Genomic DNA, 19,754 nt, shown 5'->3' on the forward strand with positions numbered 1-19,754 from the left:
GGGTCAATCAAATACAAGAAAATGTGATCTGTTCAAGGTGTTTGCAGGGTCCAATCTGGATCTCCACATATCAAAAAAGTGGATCTAGTCTGTGGAATTAAAACACATGTCTACCTGGTGATGGTAAGCCAAGACATACAAACAGTGAAACAAAGGTTTAATGTACATCTTTTTCATTAAAAAAAAACAGTTAATCTCCCAGCATGCATCAACAGTATCAGGAAAAGGAGAAAACAAGTTAGTCCCATCTGACCTTTTTACCATTAAAGAAGTAGGTTCAAAGGCCACCAAGGAAAGCCCCAAAATCTCACTATTGAAGAAAAGGAGGAGGTGGTTGGTCTTGTGAGAAAGGACCCAAAAAAAACAACTTGAAATTTGCCACAGAATGACATGGATAATCAAGAAAAGCAGCCACAATTCCCAGAAGAAACACTTCAAGGCCAAATGTATGGTTTCATCTTACAATGTAACAACTCATGGACAGCCTCAACTAAAAAGTCCATGTGCAAACTAATTTTCTTGTTAAAAGTAAAAATACTTTTCCTGATGTCAAATTTCCTTTATGTGTCCATAAAACTTCCTAAATGCAAGCTTTTTTCAGTGAAACTTTATAGTTTATCTGTTATTTTCTCTATCCTGTCTCAAAACAGTCTCAGTAAATTTGGCTGACTTCTTACAACCAAATTAAAAAAAGCAAAATAAATAAAAATTACCCTGTTTTTCTTTCTAGAATGACTCCCATCTGGAACATGAAATTACATTTATCCAAAGTGGCCCTATGTTTGTAGTAGTATATATAAATATGTATATTTATAATTAAATTTTAGTGTTGGATTACCCGTTGAATGATGTCTAACTACTTCTTGATGACGACTATCCCCACCATTTTAAGTTGTAACTCACTCAAGGAATGTGTAGGTCATACTGCACTAATGAATTGCATTACCCACAAGCTACTATGAGTTACTCACGTATGTGCCTTGTGAAAAAATTATTTATTATGGCATTATTATAACTTATTTTACTTTATCTATATGCAACTGAACTAAAAGGATCCCTATTTTTAGATTTTAATTACTTTAATAATTAAACAAAGAATAAGCATGATAAAAAAGTAAGTAATAATATACTCATTACATCTTTTTTTGCTTTTGGTTGTCAAAGAGAGTTAATCCTAATTTTTTATACTACTCATAACATTGTAATTAATAATTATTATTTAATTAAATAATGCTCTAAAAAATACACACTAATAACATGCAAAAAGTAGACAAATTCCCTTACCTCTTGAAATGTTTCTGGCTTTCAAACTATGTGACAAGTCATTATAAATAATCCAAAGCAGTAATTAACTTTCTTATGAGAAAAATGTTGACACTCCAAGTAAAACTGACATTTAACTAACAAGAACATAGCAACAGACAATATGTCATTTGATAGATAGAAACTTTGACTTTCTATTGGTTATGGGTAATATATAAATAAATGTAGATATGGTCAGAGCAATAACAATTTTATAGAGTAACTTATCTTTAATTTCATAATTTTGAGGGATGGTTAATAAAATAAGGAAAATAAATGCTAAAAGGAAATGTGTCATGAGTATCACATTCAACAAAATTCAGGATTTTTTAAAATATTGCTTCACAGAATTGAGATCTTAGAACTTGTACACTATTAAAATATAAATTATTAGCTAAGATTTTATACACTATTCTAATTGGTATACTATAAATAAAAAGTAGTTTAATAAAATTTTGAATGTAAGACACTAAAACCGTATCATTTGCAGTAAAGGATATCTGTGGAAACAGGGGTATATCAGTTCCAAAGATAATTAGCAAATGTATTCTTTTTTGTAATCTTAAAAGGCACTATCTGGTTCACTTATATTCAAAAGTTATCTACATTATAGTGGTTACCATGTCTAGATGAAGATTAACTTCTACAGAATCAATTGAATCTTCCTCTCCTGTCAACCTCTGATTCGTTGTAGCCTCTCCATAAAACAACTGAGTCCACCTATAACACAACAAACAACTGTAAATTTTAGTATGAAGTACTGAAATATTTTCACTAAATTCCTTTTCAGGCTATTGAAGATAAGAGCTTATAAATCAGCTGTACCACACATATATTTTGTATAGAAATAATCTTTATCTAGAAATCTTTCAGTGTGTTATTAGCATTTGATTGAGGATATACATACACAGTATTCATACAAAAGAAAAACAATCTGTATTATAGAAAATATTAAGTTACAAACTATATAAATGATATTTCCTGCATCAATCTGTGTTTAATAAAACAAGCTTTTTCTCTGTTCCTGCATGAAACACAACTTTCATATTTTCAAGAGATGGGTAGTTAGTTAATTAGCAACATAGCTACTGTAGTAAAGGTTTGTTGCAAAAAATATATAAAATGTGAAATCACAATTAACAAGTTTGTTTTTTTCTATTTTTCTTTTTTCACTTTTCTTATTACTTAGTTTAATGTAAGTTAATGGTAAAGTCAAAAAAAATCCAAAAGAATATCAAAATAATCACTACTATAAGCAGATTACAACAGACTACTTAGCTAGGAATAAAAAATCTGAAGAGCTCAAATCTAGCAAGTACAATTACTTATACTTTATCTGATTGTAAGTATGATTATTATCTTCAAAGTTTATGCAGTTATTTTCTATATTTTTCAGCCTTACAACTAGCCAGAGAAAATTTCCTTTAGCCTTTATTGCAATAAAACATCAAATGGAATCAATATGTTGATCTTTCAAAAAAATTTAACTTTTATTAAATTATACATATTGTGCAAAAGTAACTACAAGAATATAGAAATTTTACCTCTGTTCAGATTTTTGAACCAAAGCAATCCTTCCATAATTCCAAGCTCGTTTTCTTAATATTGTGAATAGAATTAACAGAAGCTGAAAATTTCAAATATTAATGAGCTTTTACACTCTAAAGAGATGTTAAATAACAATTACAAAAAAGCTATCCACCATTTTATATCAAAAAGCAACCTTGACAACAATACAAATGCAAGTAACATGTTCACTAAAGTAATAAAATCTTCTAAAACATGATATATAAAAAGGCACTATTTGTTGAGATTAATATTTCAACATTAGAATTTGTACTTGTAACACTGTATAAACATTATAAACACATTTAAAGTTCTTTATTTCTGTATAACAAAAAAGACAAATGTCAGTTATGGACAACTGAATGATACAGTTAATTCAATACAAAAAAAAAAAGGGCTTTTCAAAGCTTGACTTTCATGTTGAATAGAGATTAAGAGAACTATATCATCTATACAGTTTCTTACCATAGATAGACTTGGTACTCCGAGTGCTACACACAAGGGGGATAAAATCCTGTCAACCATTTAAGGCCTTTTAGGGGGACTTTAGATATGACATCATTTGTAAGCATTATCATTACTGCTTACCCAGACTGACAAATTGTTAGTATAAATAACTAGTTACCATTCTCTTAGGAACATAGCAGCACCATACAATTCATTTGGGACCTAATTCAGTAAAGGATTCCCCTCTACCTCATTACAAAGAAAAAATGGGGAAATATTCACCAGAACCCCATCTAAATATTTATAGAAGTCATGTAGTAATATTGTATAGTTGTTTGTACCTTACTGATACTGAAAATATAGCAAGCAGATTATTTAGTAATAAATATTTAAATAGTATGAGATACAGAAATAGCAGAAAGACAAAGACAACAGCAGAGGAGTAAAGTCACAGCCAAGGAAAAGTTCAGAGTGAAGTTAACTGCTGTACAAGTAATACACCTAATGATTGCCATAGGCCTAGTGTTTAATGTTAGAATAAGACTAACAGTAGAAACGGATATAAGAATAATAAATTATTCCACCAAAGCATGGTTCTAAAACAACCTGATTACATTTTGACAAAAGGAGCAAAAGATATTTTGAAGGAAGAAGACCAAACGATCAATGAAGGAGCAGTATGTGACTGAAGTGAATCACGTCACAATTATAAATAAACTGTACACAAGATTCTGGTGCGACAGAAATAGGGCAAGGTAATTCAGCTTGACAACTGAAATTCTAAAGTAACTGAATAGGTCTAAGTGGACATTTAACATGAAGAGAACCATATAGTGTTTATGATATCCCTTTATGTTCTCTATAGAGTATAAAGAGTTTAACAAAAATTTTACTAGTTCATAATATCTATACATAATTACTTTGAAAATATGGGGAGAGCATGCTGTTTGTTTATGGATGAATTTGTCACTAACTAGTCAAAGACACCTTAAGAATCTTAAGCCACAGTAGATATACTATAAAGAAATATATATAAAAGCCTTTAACTGACAATTGGCAAACTCCAGCCTTTAACAAATTACAGTCCTTTTTAACTCACTATACAGTAACCTACATTAATTGTGTGAATAATATTGTGCTATTGCACCTAACTTATATGGAATAATATAGTTGACCAATAATAATACAGATTTCTTTTCTTTTTACCAAAGGTAAAACTGTAAATGTAGTCTGTTACATAAAAGCTTCATGTATTCTTTATTTCATCACAACCTCTGTTGTGGACTGCAATTTGCACAAGCAGTGCTGATAAACCTTGAATAGGCAAAACTGCAGTCCACAACAAAGGATGCAGCAAATCAAAGAATATATTAGACCTCTATGTAACAGAGTACATTTTCAGTTTTACCTGTGTTTAAAAGTAACCTGCAATATTATCAATAAACAGATGATTCACTGTGTGATTTCAAATCAGAATTAGGCAAAATGCCATCATACCATTAACACATCTAAATTAATTTAGTTTACTATATATTGAGTTAAAAATGGCTTAAAACCCCATCAACAAAATTTTATTGGCTGCTTAAGGTGGGACATACAAATTTTCAAAACAGATAATTAATATATGTTAGCTATAGAACTGTACACCCTCCAAAATAGTTTCAGCTTTAATAGACTACACTTGTCAGTTTCTTAAATGATATGATCTTCAGGCTTCTTTACTTGTGTCTTCTTAGGTAGGAATACTCCACTGATGCCAAACTACTACCAATTCTACACTGTCCTTAAAATTGTACTCCAAAGTGAAATACAACATGTCAGAAGGTGGTCGAAGAGCAATTTCATATTCTTCAATTAGTATATAATGGTTTCTGCATCAAGACAACAATCTTCACTTTTATCAGGTCCCAGCATGGCCAGGTGGTTAAAGTACTTGACTCGTAATCTGAGGGTCAAGGGTTTGAATCCCTCTCACACAAAACATGCTCACCCCTTCAGCCGTGGGGATGTTATAATGTTACAGTCAATCCCACTGTATGTTAGTGAAAGAGTAGCTCAAGCATTGGCAGCAGGTGGTGATGACTAGTTGCCACCCCTTTAGTCTTACACTGCTAAATTAGGGACAGCCAGCACAAATAGCCCTCATGTAGCTTTGCACAAAATAAAAAAAAACAAACTTATCAGTAACTTGTAAGTTATAATTTAGCTATTTGTGAAGTATATGCCAATAATTTGTTGATTACTAACTTTTATAAATAACACATTTGTGTTTAATTTGTTCACTCCAACAACTACAACTATGTATGTGTAGTGGCTGATCAGTCTCCTAAGCCATCCATGCAATGTGCTGTTGTTAGTAGTGGGGCAAATATGATTTTAGGATGTTATCTATAGAAATACTGAATACAAGTCTACAGAGATTATAATGTAATTGTATAGATCACTGGTCAGGCCACACTTGTAGTACTGTATCCACTCTTAGACTTTTACCTTAGGAAAAACATTAAGTTATTGAAAAGAGTTCAGAGGAAGGTTATCAAAATGGTATCTGGGCTAGAGGGGTTGTTATATGAAGAGAGATTAAGACTATTAACATTGTTCTTGAAAAATGAAGTGTTAGAAGAATCTAATTGAAGTGTTTAACAACGTATAAGGAATTGATGATGTTGATGCATCACATTTTTCATACTTAACAGTGAGAATTACAGATGTTGTTGTTTGGCATTTTATGATGCAAAGCAGCTGGGCTATCTGAGCCAAACAACCAGTAAAAAACAAACAAAAAACAGTGAAAGTATTATAAAATGTAAAGGAAAATTAAGTTAAAACAAACACAGTTGCCTAACATCAAATAAAACTTAAATAGAACTAAAAAGGCCAATGGTCATAAGAAAATTAAAAACACTTTAGGATGGTCAGTGTCACCATTGCCAATGACACTGTCCAATATCAGGGATAAAACCATGGTAAAAACATGTCCAAAATGGTGCCACCGCTCACAGTTGTGATGACAGTAAAATATGAGTTATTGTAACTTGAGTGTCACACTGATCACACATTGGTGTAGCAGTCCCAAATAAAAGAGAATGATGAGTTAAAAAACTGTGACCAATGCAGTCTAGTTAGGACATCTTCCTCCTTCTGATCCTCATGGAAACAAGATGAACAAAGTTTTTTTTATATGGAAAAGCTTGTTATCCTGTTGAACACTCCAAGTTGACTGCCAACTAGAGCAAAGCTGAGCCTTGAGTACAGGGCCTTAGTCTAAGTATGAAATAGGTAGGGCAATGATAGAAATAGAGCAGACAGACTTTGTTGTGGTGTCAGCAAGCTTGTTCTCACAAATACCAACATAGCGTGGTATCCAGAAAAACTGGATAGAAGTAGATTATAAAGATAAATGGGCCAGTCGGTTTTGAATATCGATAAGACTAGAGTGAGAACTATTGTGAAGCAATGTCAGGGCCAGTAGAGAGCTAAGCAACTCGGTGTAAGTAGTACAGTTCATGTAATGCATAGCTTCTACATGATCCAGGGCAAGAGAAATAGCATAAAATTCTAAAAGAACACAAACTGTAGAGGGGTTCCTATGTAAAACCACCAAATAACAACAAATCATGGCAGAGGAAGGAAAACACAACCCCAGTGGAATGTTGTGGTAAGGATCAAAGTTTAGAAGCATACAGTAAAGGCAGCTGCAAATGGCAATGGTATAGAGGAGGTTCATGAGACTTGTGTACAAATTCTGAAATGGAGAATCATGAAAAGCTCCTGTGCAGAGCCCAAACCCCAGATGGTGAACAGGGTCCAATATTTTCAAGGCCGAGGTTCTAGCAGAGCCATAAATTAGAGACCCATAGTCCAGTTCTGATGAAATGAGGACACGATAGATCATGAACATAGAACATCGATCCACTCCCAAGAAACCCCAAGAACTTTGCCTCACCAAACACAGGAAGAACAACTTCACTGAGATGGGCTTGGGATTGGGGCGAATACCATGTTGGTGGCAAAATTGCATGCAAACAGTTTTAAGAAAGAAAAGGTAAAACCCTTTACTGTGTCTCATTTCAGTAAATATTTGAGGGTAGTGGTAGTCTGTAGCTGCTGCTCAAAAACCTCACACTCAATGACTGACATGAAATATGGAAGTCACTGACACAGAATCCATTTGCAACTTTTAGGGAGAATTGTCCAGTAATGACATTAATCTTTATAACGAAAATTGTGACACTCAAGACAGCCCTGAAGGACTCCAAGTTTCTGTGGGCACAGACAAGAAAGTGTCAAACCCACACGAACCTGGTATGTCCAGTCCATTAAAATATTACTGATAAAAATGGGCAAATGACTAAGCAACCCATATAAGAGTAGATCTCGCAAATGCCATATCTCCACATAGTATCACAAACTTTCTCAAGGTCAAATAACAGAAACAAGACATCACTTGAGAAAGGCCTCCCTGATTGATATTAAGTCAAATCACATGATTTGCAGTGGAATCCTATCATCAAGACCGACACTGGGTGGACAAGAGGAAGTTGTTTTATTCAAGGAACCAAATAAGATTAGCATTAAACATCCTCTTCAAGATCTTACAAAGACATATCAAAGAATTGTACAGTAGTTTGAAGGAATCTTGGGATCATTCCCAGGTTTGAAAAGAGGGTGGACAATAGTCTGGTGTCAAACATCAGAAAAAGCATTCTCCTGCTAAATCCAGTTAAAAACAACCAGAAGAATAGCAAGAGAAATATGAGAGAGATGACACAACATCTTGTAGTGAATAACATCAGATCCAACTGAGGTACTGCCAGACCAATGAAGAGCAAGCTTAAGTTCCACAAGTGTAAAGGGGTGATTACAGTTATAGAGACAATCAGCCCGAAAGGAAAGAGATGACTGCTCTGCCTAAGTCTTGATGGCTAAGAAGGTGAGATATAAAGCAAAAGTGCTAGATGCATGAGAAAAGCTTTCACTGGGAGTAATGATCAACTGTCTGACCATTATAGAGCAAGATTGAAAGGGGGTAGAAGTATACTGCCCACTGTCCTTTTGAATCTTGTCTCAAATGATTTTAGAATTGGTGGTAGAAGAGATGATAGATGTATATTTAATCCAAGATTATTTCTGGCTTTGATGTCTGGCCTGCCAAGCAAGTGCACAGGCCCACTGAAAAGCAACACACTTTAACAAAAGTTATCCCAAGCCTATTTTTGAGCATTCATGCCATGTGGCAGGTAGGATTCCACTACAGATGAAGATACTGTGGAAAACATGTCAAGGTTTTAGGAATAGGAATATACTGAGCAGCTGCCTGAACAATACAATCATTCACTGCTGCCAAACAGTTGTTTATTGATGACTTACACGTGACAGCAGGATCAACTTCTAAGAACAGTGAAAGAAGGCCAGCTAGCCTGGTCCAACTTCCATCAAGGCATGCAGGTTGGGTTACATCGACCACAGCCAGTCTCTCTAAAATGACAGACAAATTATCACTGCCCTGTGGGTCACTATCAACTTTCCATGAAAAGTAGGAAAAAAGGCAAGGGAAGCAGATAGAGAGATTAATAGCAGTAAAAGACTGGCTAGGAGCATAAAAATAAGAACCTGTAATAAAGAAAGAAAGGTTGTGATCTGAGAGTATATTCTCTACAGTACAACCCCTCCCCCCCTTAATATCAGAACAATCCCAGAGGGGATTATATCAATTAAAATCCCCCAGGATTATAAAGGGAGACAGAAATTGTTCTATGAGGGCATCACAATCTGACTGATCATAGGTCTTTTCAGGAGCCAGTAGAGAGAACAAAAGTGATGGTACAATCCAAGAAAACAAGGATAAATAGAGCCTCCAAAGGTGTATTGAGTGGCAAAGACAGGGTGGGCACATGCTGATCAACCAGCAGTGCCACCCCTCCATGTGCTCGTCCACCACACAAGCTTTCATTTCTGTACAAAGAAAACTGCCAAAGGGTGACTGTATCAACAAACCTCAGATACGTTTCCTGTAAGGAGAGGCAAACAGGATGGTAAGAATCAATTAAATCCTTAATTTCATCTGTATTTGAACAATAACCCATACAGTTCTGCTGTATTAAAGTGACAATTTTTGTTTATGTGGAGAAAAATGGGATGGAGAGCCCTTTTATTTTTGAACACGTTTTTTTCTTTATTGGACAAAGGACAGTCACTGGAATGAGTGTCAGGGACAGAGATGGAAGCAGACATAGATTCATCAACTCTTTTAATCATGGAGGGCAAAATATCCTTCAGATGTTTTGCAAACTACTCTACTGGAGGCACAGAGATATCTGCCTGCACTTCCACTGTAAGAATGGAATGGAGTGCAGCAGCAAATGTCCTAGATGGAGTTAGGGACAATAATTTCTGAGCCTCTGGGTAGAAAATATTATTTATAGTCTTCAAACATTGCACCTCTTCATCTTCCATCCATTTAGGGCAAGATATGAGTAAGAGAGGTATGGACCACTACAGTTAACACAGCATGATTCTAGTCTGCACTCGTAAGCATCATGGTCTTTGCCACCACCACAAGTACATGTTAAAGAACCATGACATACTATTTTTGAGTGACTGAACTGTTGATAATGAAAACACCTGAGGATTGGGAATATATGGCTCTACCTTACAGTTCAGATAACCTGCCTTGACTGTGGCAGGAGGACATGGTGATGTAAATATCCATGTCAGAACATTAGTAGGCACATAATTCTGTCTTTGTGAGTACAGATTCAGCATTCCAAAGAAACACCTTGGCTGAAGAAACCAGCAAAGATCTCAGATTCAGGAATATTCTTTAAATTCTTCTCAACTATAACTCCTCTGGAAGAATTCAAAGTTGCATGAGGCATAACCTCAATGGGTATATCCCCAATGGCCATCTATTTCAAGACAAGTTTGGGATGTTGTGGTGAAGATGTTTCCACCAAAATGTCTCCATATCACAACTTCTTTACTGACTTAGGGGAGCAAGCAAGCTCCTCTGATCCCTTTTGAATAAAAATAAGGGGGACATCTGCACTAAGGAATTTTTGGATAAGGAATGGATAATTATAAATCAAGGTACAGAATCTGACTGCAATGTTAACTGTGCAACATAGTCATCCATGAGTGGTCATTTTCCAATATTCTTTTTTTTTAATATTTTTTCATTTTTACAATGACAACAAGGATACTGCAGCAATGTCCACAACACCCATTGAAAACATCCAACACTGGTACCCTGGTTGACCTCAGCCCAAGTGAACCAGCTGATTGACCCAAAGGGGGGGAGGAGTAACCCAAGGTTTGTCCATTTATAGGAATTAAAGACCAAAGTGTTGTGTTGGAGATGAACCCCTCAATCACCAGAGTCCTTCTCCCCTTTATGAGCTGCCTTACACAGCAAAAATGTGGGTGAATGTTTAGATCCCAGAGGAGATATACTGAAACCACAGAACCCTCTCTAGGAGGTCCCTTCACCACATACAGGAATCTGCCTCAAGGGACTTCAGGTAAGAATTTTATTTTTCAAATAGGGTGGTTGGCTAATGAAATGGGTTGCCTTTAAATGTTGTGGGAACAATAAATTTGAGTGAGTTTAAAAGAAATCTTGATACATATATCAATGATAATGGACGGCTTTAATTGTTTCTTTTATTTAATAGATTTAGTTTGGCTTAGAGAATGGGACAACTGAGTTAGACCAATAAATCCCTTGTTGTAACATTAAACAAACTCTTTAAACTAAAAACAACAGTTTTTGATCACATCGCTCTTGAAATAAATAAATTTTATGTTAATCCTGATAGAAAGAAAAAATACTTTTTTAACACTAACCAAAAGGTATTTCAAATTGCATGTTAATATTTGTCATTTTCACATTTCAGAAAACTCCTTCTCATTACAGACATCACAATAATGATTTTGCATAGTGTCTAAATATAAGCCAGGGATCTCCAAAAAACTACAGGCTCTATTTGGAAGATTAAGGTAGAGAAAATAATTTCACAAAATAAAAACTGATTTTAGGAAAAAAAAAGTATTGAAATACATGTCTGAGAAGAAGTAAAAAAAATTGCTTAAAATTCTAATCTGCTTTGTTGGGCTGATTGAATTATTATTTTTCTATTCTAATTTGTCCATAGGCCTCCTAATAGGGCTGAAAAAACAATTCAAATTTTGAATTCGGTCATGCACATTTTACAATCAAAATTAATGAATCATAATCCAAATTAAACTTACAAAGTGGACTGCTTCAACATTTTAACTGTTATGCTGTAGTTTATACAAAGCTACAGATCTTTGGTCTTGTATAAGAAAGTATACCAACTTATTGTAATTAAGATATAAATGTAAGATCTTATTAAAATTTACAAGGTTATCCAGATAAAAGCCTTTGATTTTAAAGAAAAACAAGTTGAAGAGAGACGGATTTAAGATTCAGATAAGATAAATGGAGATCCTGTTTTGTTTTTATAATAAGCTGATAAAGATGTGGAATGAGACCTCATCTGAATGTTATGGAATTCAACAGCCTACTAAAGTTTTAGTGTAAATCTAATGATTTTCTGAAAGAAAAGAGGTATATCTACTTTTTTTATTTTTCATGGTATGGGTATGTGTGAAAGGACAACACTGAAGGACCAAACCAAAAAGACCTTTGTTCACATCCTATGTCTGAGTAATCAAATTAGATACAAAATAAAATCTTCCCAAAAAGGTCCAGTAAGTTAACAAGAACATAAAATCATTTGATACAATGTTCAAGATTTTTTCAAAAAGTACCAAGAGATATAAAAGCATTGCTAGAACCTTGTGAAACATCAGTTCATGTTTACCAATATCAACAAAACATATGTTATGACAAGACAAACATTTCAATAAACCCATACAGGTCACACTCATTAATTAAAAGAGGAAGATAATTTTAAGAAGAAAGTTATCAGGTCTAAAACTGATTCATTTATGACATGTAATATATACTAAATACTTACACTACTACTGATACATATGCATCTGTAAGGAGGTAATTATTATATTGTACAGATAAATATATTGATACATCACAAAAGATAAATTAAAAAAGAAAAAAATGTATATAGCAATTACAGAACATTTAGAAATATAAATATTTAATGGGAACTGCACATACCTGCAATCTGTTGATAATTTAGGTTAATTTAAGTTATCCAAAATTGTTAATGCAAAATTGTTAGTAAGTTAATCATAAATTACATAAACTCCTTAGTTTCATTTTTACTTTCTGAACAAGCAATATAGGGGCCAAATTTCATTACAATGACATGAATTATGGTACACACATGGACTCCATCTCTATATTTTACAACTGTTGAAAACATCTTTCTAAGAGAAAATACATTCACGTACCAACCAACCACAGATATTAATTAGTAAATTTTCTGGAACACCCTCGTATCCACCATATAAGGTAAAAGTAAAATTTTTTCTATGAAAGGTGTTACACTTCACAAAGCGACTGTTACTGCCTTCCACTTGATAATCCAAGTCATCACCTGTTGCATCATCATCTTGAACAAAATAAGTCTGAGACTGCATCACTCTGGTCTTCTAACTGTAAAACAGACAAAAAGTTAGTATTCTTCTTCCATACAAATATATTCAATATTCAGATGTCATTTTGGCAACTAAAATGTAGTCCTAATGCCATAAATGCCCAAAATGTATAAATACTTCAGAAAAAAGTCTCTAACCCCCTCAAAAAAAAAAAAAAACACTTAAAACATCAAAATTATAAATAGACTGCAATATGTATAATGTTTACAATTCAAAATTTCTCCATTAAAATCAAACTTCATGTTCTGAATCATGTTTTAAATAATCATTTTTCTATATATATTTTTAATTTCCAAAGTAGTAAATGTATAAAGCTCATTTATTTACAACATACAGTAAGAACAAAATGTTACTTTTTATGAATGAAAGAAACCATATTTAAACATAACTAGATCTTCACATCCATTTCTATTTAAATATTTTTAATAACTTTAATGCTGTTTTTGTGACTCACAGTAGTCACTATAAAGGGCTTGTGTTAACAACATTCATACCACTGGCTTAACACTCAATATAAGATTTATATATATATATATATATACACACACACACACATAGCTATACCTAATTCACCATTTGATGTATGCATGCACATGCATGATGTTTTTTACTTAATGTATGCTCAATTACTTTAACACATTTTACATTTTTGAACATTATTTTCATACTAAACATCATCTCTTCCAAAATAATGTACATTTGTTTTATCTGGATTTTACTTTGTTTAAACTACTTGAAATTCTGATATGCAGTTTGTTATAACTTGCATAAGATAAACATACAATATTTATTAAATTTGGATCTGTACAGGTATGGAATTCTATATTCTATATATATATATATATATATATATATATATATGGACATTTATTTTGTATATTAAATTATTTTTTGTATTAAAAACTGTAAAACAAATTATTTCTAATTAATAACTTATGCACTAATGGCAGTCCTACACCTAAGAAATATTTAAAACATTAACTACAGTATGTGAAAATTAATTTTGGTAAGAGAAAAATAAAAAATAGGCAATATTAGTGACTCACAAATTTTAAATCAATATCTCTTCTGTATGTAAAAACTGCTCAAGTAAATTTAGAAAAATTATTCACACAAATGTAACAATAAGAGTAATTTAGTCCAATCAGATCACCACTAAACATAATTACCACTGCAAACACAAAAAAACTCTAGAATACTTCTTCAAAAGCAAAACTGTCCAACAAAAGAAAAATCAAAGTACAACAAACCTTCCAATATTTCTTACTTCCGTAATATTCAGCACACTGACCCTTTACTACTTGAATTTTTAAGAGCATATAAAATAAGTTTGTCTAAAATTATAGCATTTTTACACACCTTGTATTATTTGTATGATTAGTTACCACTGATTATCAATGTTATATCTGGAAAATGCACACAGTTGTTTCTAAGAACTTCATCAAACATAAGTTAATATTTCCCTATATCTTACCTCTACTCACATGATAGCTTTATCCTGATGACAGTTACTTTTCTCTACCCATCTGAGCATTGAATTAAGCCCTCACAGAACCAGACCCTAAAGGATAGTTACTAATACCATAGTCTGAGCTCCACATGAGCAGAGGATATCTACTCATAAGGGTGGAATCTCCTTTGTGTTCCCAAAGAACTTAAGAGCTGATGCAGGTCTTGAAACCTTAACACAAGATGCACAAACCATTTGATAGAAGACCATGGTCAAAATAGAATAGTAGAGACAGACCACATCTACCCTAGACTACATGGAACCTGGATTACTTGCAAAAATTTAATGTCTGAGAAAAGTACCTTCTCCAAGATCCCTAAGGGTTGAAGAAGAAAGTTGAACTTCATCAAGCAAGGCATCTCTTTCCACAAGATCCCAGCAACAAATCACCAATAACCCAAGAAGAGAGTAGATGCTGATAACTGAACTAAAGTAAAAATCAATAAATGGCTAAGATCCTCTGAAAACTGAACAGGCAACCTGTGATAGGTCTCAGACAACACCTGAAGAAAGAAAAGTAAAACACAAAACTGCTGTACAGGACAAAAAATTTCAAGAAAACTGGGTGTGGTAAAGACTAACAATAGTACCAGACCTAGATCCCCAAATAAGAAGGGAATCTTACCTCTGAGTCTAAATATGAACTCTCCAAAAGATGGAAAGCTTAGGTATGTTGATTCAATAAATGGGGTGGTCAGTGCATGGCAGCACCCTCTGTTAGTTGATTAACAATGTTTGAAAAAGGTAGAAGGACCATACAATCAGCCAAATGACTTGTTTTCAAAGAAGGAGAATTGTAAACTACAGGAGAAATGCTCAAGACATTACAAACTTGGTGTTCTAATTGAAAAAAATGGTGGAGAAGGTAGAACGCCTGTCCTAGGTTTGATGTTAGATGTACGAGCAAAGAAAAGTGCCAATAAAATAGAGTTAACATTTTCGTTAGTCTGCCCCTCATTCTCCACAAGCTCAGACTCTGAGGTGATACGACAAAAAAAAAAAAAAAAGACTCCACCTCTCTGAGAATGAAGGACTGAACATTCATGCAGAGAGAGTTCAAAGAACAGTTACCAGGATGATACCATATCTGAAGAGATTATCATAAGGCAATAATTGTTGTTGGAAAGAAAAAAGCATAAGGGTTCATAATTAGCTTTATATATTTTTAGTGGTTTGAAATATGTAAATTCAGGTGGTGTTTTCATAAGATATTTTGCACATAATAGGGCTAAAAAGAAACAAGTTTAAGGTATGGAAAACTCAGATATGACTCCACTTAAGACAGCATTACTTTTTTAATAGGATGGGTGGGCAAGTAATAGATTGTCTTTAGATGTGGCAGAAGCTGCAATGTTAATTAGTTATGAGGAAGGATGAATGAACATTTTATAAATTAAGGATGGGTTAGTAAAATGAATTTCTATAGAATTTAGAGTAAGGCAATTACAAAATGATATAACTTAAGTCAACCTAATGTCCCCTCTATCGCTAAAAAGAACACTCAGATGCAGTAATTATTTTCAGAGTCTGTCACAATTCTTTCCTTTCATCAGTCATAACAGGATAATTCACTGAAAGTCTTATAACAAGTTTCTTGTTTCCTCTAATTAGTCATAACTCAATAATGAAAACTGTATCAGCCAAATACAGTATATTGAAAGAAATATAATTTAAAAATTTTCATACATTTTCTACTATATACAGCATCACTGTAGTGAATTGGGATTTTTTTTTTTTTTACAAGCAAATTCTATCTTGGCATCAATAATAAGTTGCACTTGCAGTGATAACCTCTATCTTTTGATGTTAAAATATCTGTCAAGGAATAGAATGAGATTGGTGTAGAAATTTAAATATCTGAGTTGATTATTTATATTGCTAAATTAAAAATTAAATTGTATAAACTTACAACAGTTTGGTAATGGCATTTACTTTACTGACATCAGTAATATCCAACCTAACCTAAAATCATCCAACTAACTATACTAATTCACATTCATGTATCTACATAACAAAACTAAATATATGACATAGCTCACACCACATAATCAGGCAAACCATTCCCAACTCAGTATATAGCCCTTATATGTATGTGGTAACATTCAATCAGTTTTAACAGTTTATTGCAGAAACGTATTGCAAAAAATACACAAATCAAAGGAGGCCAACATGACAATACTCAGCATGGACACATTAAACTTCTTAAAATTATCTTTTAAAAAAATATGAGAGGAACTCCAATACAGGCATTTAAAAATGTCAAGAGCATTAATATTGTTGATGCTTTTTTTTTTTTTATTTAATGGTGAGAATGATAGGATTAAGGAACACAACTATAAATTTTGCCTGGTAGGAATCTTCAGTTAAGACAGTTTTATTTTTCTAACAGGGTAATTGACTTTTGGGATGAGTTGTCTTCAAGTGTGATGGAAGCAGTAAATGTAAGGATGTTTACCTAAAGGCTTAATAAATATCTTAATGTTAAAGGCTCTCAAACTTTTTTTTTAATTGGTTTCATGGAGAGAACAGCTTTGGTAGATCAACAAGTCTTTTGCTATCTTTAAGCTAAGAAACCTGGACTTGTATTTTTCATAATAGATATCCATCTACAAAATGCTTCAGCAGAAAAAAAAGATAACATTCTGACTCATCTAAAACAGTAAATGATATCTCAAAAAAAAATAAAGCAACTTGACATTACTCACACCATATCATTTATTTATGTAACATAAAACTGAATTTACATTCATTCTGGGTTATAATTCACCTAAACATCATGACCAAGTTACACTGAATAAAATACAATATTCTTTCCAGAATAAATATTTATTTACAAATAAAAGAAAGTAGGAACTGCTTCAGCTGATTATTCAGTTACAACATTAATGAAAATCAGAAACAGTACAAAAACCTGATAGAGAATCCTGAAACGCATCACTTGCAACAATAAAAAAATTTTGCTTTCACCAAATTAATAACAACTTTCTGCTTTCTACCATCAAGTTAACTAGCTTTTTTCCTGCTCCAATAGATGCAATGTTCCTAAAACATACTTTATGTATCACTTCAAAACAAATCTCATGGAAGTTCAAATTTAATAAATCTACTAAGTTAACCATATCTAGATTAAATTTTAAAAATTTAAAAATGTATAAAACAACCTTTCATAATTTCTTGTTGACTATTTGTAGAAATATTCAATACTTTTTAAATTATAAGTTCTAATAATAATAGCTTTATTATTTAACTTTATTACAATAACTGTCTAATTAATAAAAAATGAACTTACCAATCACTGGAACTAACAATTAGCTCAATTTACTGGTTACCTATTTGTATGAATGACACTGATTGGTGTCACATAAGATAACTGAAGAATTGAAAAGCTAACTAAATCCTGCAATATCATGAAAAAAACTAACTGTAACAAACATTTCCAATTTTTATTGTTTTTAATTAATTTTAGGTGTGTCAGTATATGTTAGTTTCACTACTTACAGAAACGCCCAAATGTTTTAATTCTAGAAAATTATACAGTACACAAAACAAAATGTATCAGAATATCACTACAAAGTGATCTGTAAACTTAAAAATATAAACCTTGACTGTGAAACAAGTACATAGTATAAACTGAAAAAGTATACTCTATGTATCAACTTACAAAATATTACCAATTACTGGGGGAATCCATTACTCGTTCTTTTACAACCTGATAAAGCAACATCACCAATCACACATTAGTACTTCTGTCAATAAATTATCAACGAAGACACTCATGAAAATTTTAAGAATGCAACATTTGCTTTTATGCACAGATTTCTATTACTCAAATAAAATGGTATTTTCCCAGTATTCTGTGATTTGGCTTGAAACAAATTCATCCATCAGTTTATCAGAAAATGTATGTGGTATTGTTCTGTTCATTTGTTGATTCTGGAAAATAGTGTATTTCTTGTTTGGTTGAGTATTCTCAACGATATTGCTCAAATTCATGGGAAAGTTAAGAATCATGTTTTATGATGTAGAAATACTTACAAATACTACTATATTTCCTTAAAATCTACAAACAAATATAATAAATTTATTTACAGTAAAAATTTGCAAACTAAATCATAATTTAATATGTCCTCCAATGGCTCAGCAATAAGTCTGTGGGCTTATTATATCAAAAAGCAGGTTTCCATATCCACAGTGAGTAAGCACATATAACACACTGCATAGTTTTGTGCTTCACAAAAAACAATTTTCTATAGTATGTACCCATAAAAGAATACTAAAATGTTATGGAACATCTTGTGCTCCATAATACTAAAACAAAGTAAACTACTGCTACACAAGTAATACTGCTCATTTCCATTCTAAAAATCTGCAACTTGTGCAAGAGCCTTCTTGAATTTTGAACCTGAAAAGAATAAACTGATGAATTAAAATAAAAACAAGTATCTTTTTAATATTTAATAACAGTTTGGTTAATTTACCTTTTAAAAGTAAGAAGTATATTTCATTTCCCTTTTTACTAGATTAATACGTTGCACTGACAATTAATTTGAAATTAATATAATTACAATTTACCCAGTAACACTAACAGTAATTAATAAAATCTACGAATAACACAGTTTTCTACTTTATGCCCATAAATACAAGTACGATATCCTATATTGCTAATATTATCAACTTTGCTTAGTCACCTTCAAATTACTTTATTAGTACTGCTAAAAAGAAGTTCGCTAAGCCTTACCTGGATGTAAAAATAAAGTAGCTTAAAGAAGTCTTAAAAAACTTAACTACGGCCTACTGGTACTACTCTAGTAATCGGTACTAGTATAACTATAATTACTACTACTAACACTTACACAAAATTCAAACTTTCACTCCCAGTCTACTGAAGTAAGAGCTGGAGTGGTTCTATTAAAATTGAAATTTAACGAACAATTGAAGTAGTTTATGTTAATTATTACAGTATAAATTATATCACTATTTTTTAATATGAGCAATCATTCGTTAGCATTACTAAATTTCGCGTCTGTAACAGTGTACGTGCAATCAATAACGATTTATTTTTATATACAAACTGCCATTGGTATCAAATCTTATTATAATTTAATTCTACCAGCTGTTACGTTGCACTCGAATACTACTACTTACTCTTCGTATTCTTCGCTGACAAACATGTGCTTAGCCCCTAGTCGGAACTATTCAGTATATGTCAAACATCTAGCCTCGTAACAAATGAGGAATACACCTTATTCATAAAATGATCTAATAGTTGTTCCCTGACAGAGAAGCTACAGTTAAAACTCTTGCTCAAGGAAGAAATAATGATAAT

General features: G+C 32.5%; 1 protein-coding gene across 1 annotated transcript in view; it reads right to left on the minus strand.

Annotated features, from left to right (window-relative positions):
• LOC143255346 (osmosensitive cation channel TMEM63C-like) overlaps positions 1 to 19,549 on the minus strand; it is a 98,309-nt gene extending 78,760 nt beyond the window's left edge. Inside the window, 4 exon segments of the mRNA XM_076510847.1 lie at positions 1,923 to 2,022; positions 2,847 to 2,929; positions 12,712 to 12,916; positions 19,282 to 19,549. Of these exon segments, the coding sequence (XP_076366962.1) occupies positions 1,923 to 2,022; positions 2,847 to 2,929; positions 12,712 to 12,900 (372 nt within the window). The 5' untranslated portion in view covers positions 12,901 to 12,916; positions 19,282 to 19,549.
• Between the last annotated feature and the right edge of the window lie 205 nt (positions 19,550 to 19,754).

This window comes from Tachypleus tridentatus, chromosome 1, assembly GCF_004210375.1.
Source record: "Tachypleus tridentatus isolate NWPU-2018 chromosome 1, ASM421037v1, whole genome shotgun sequence".
NCBI lineage: Eukaryota > Metazoa > Arthropoda > Merostomata > Xiphosura > Limulidae > Tachypleus > Tachypleus tridentatus.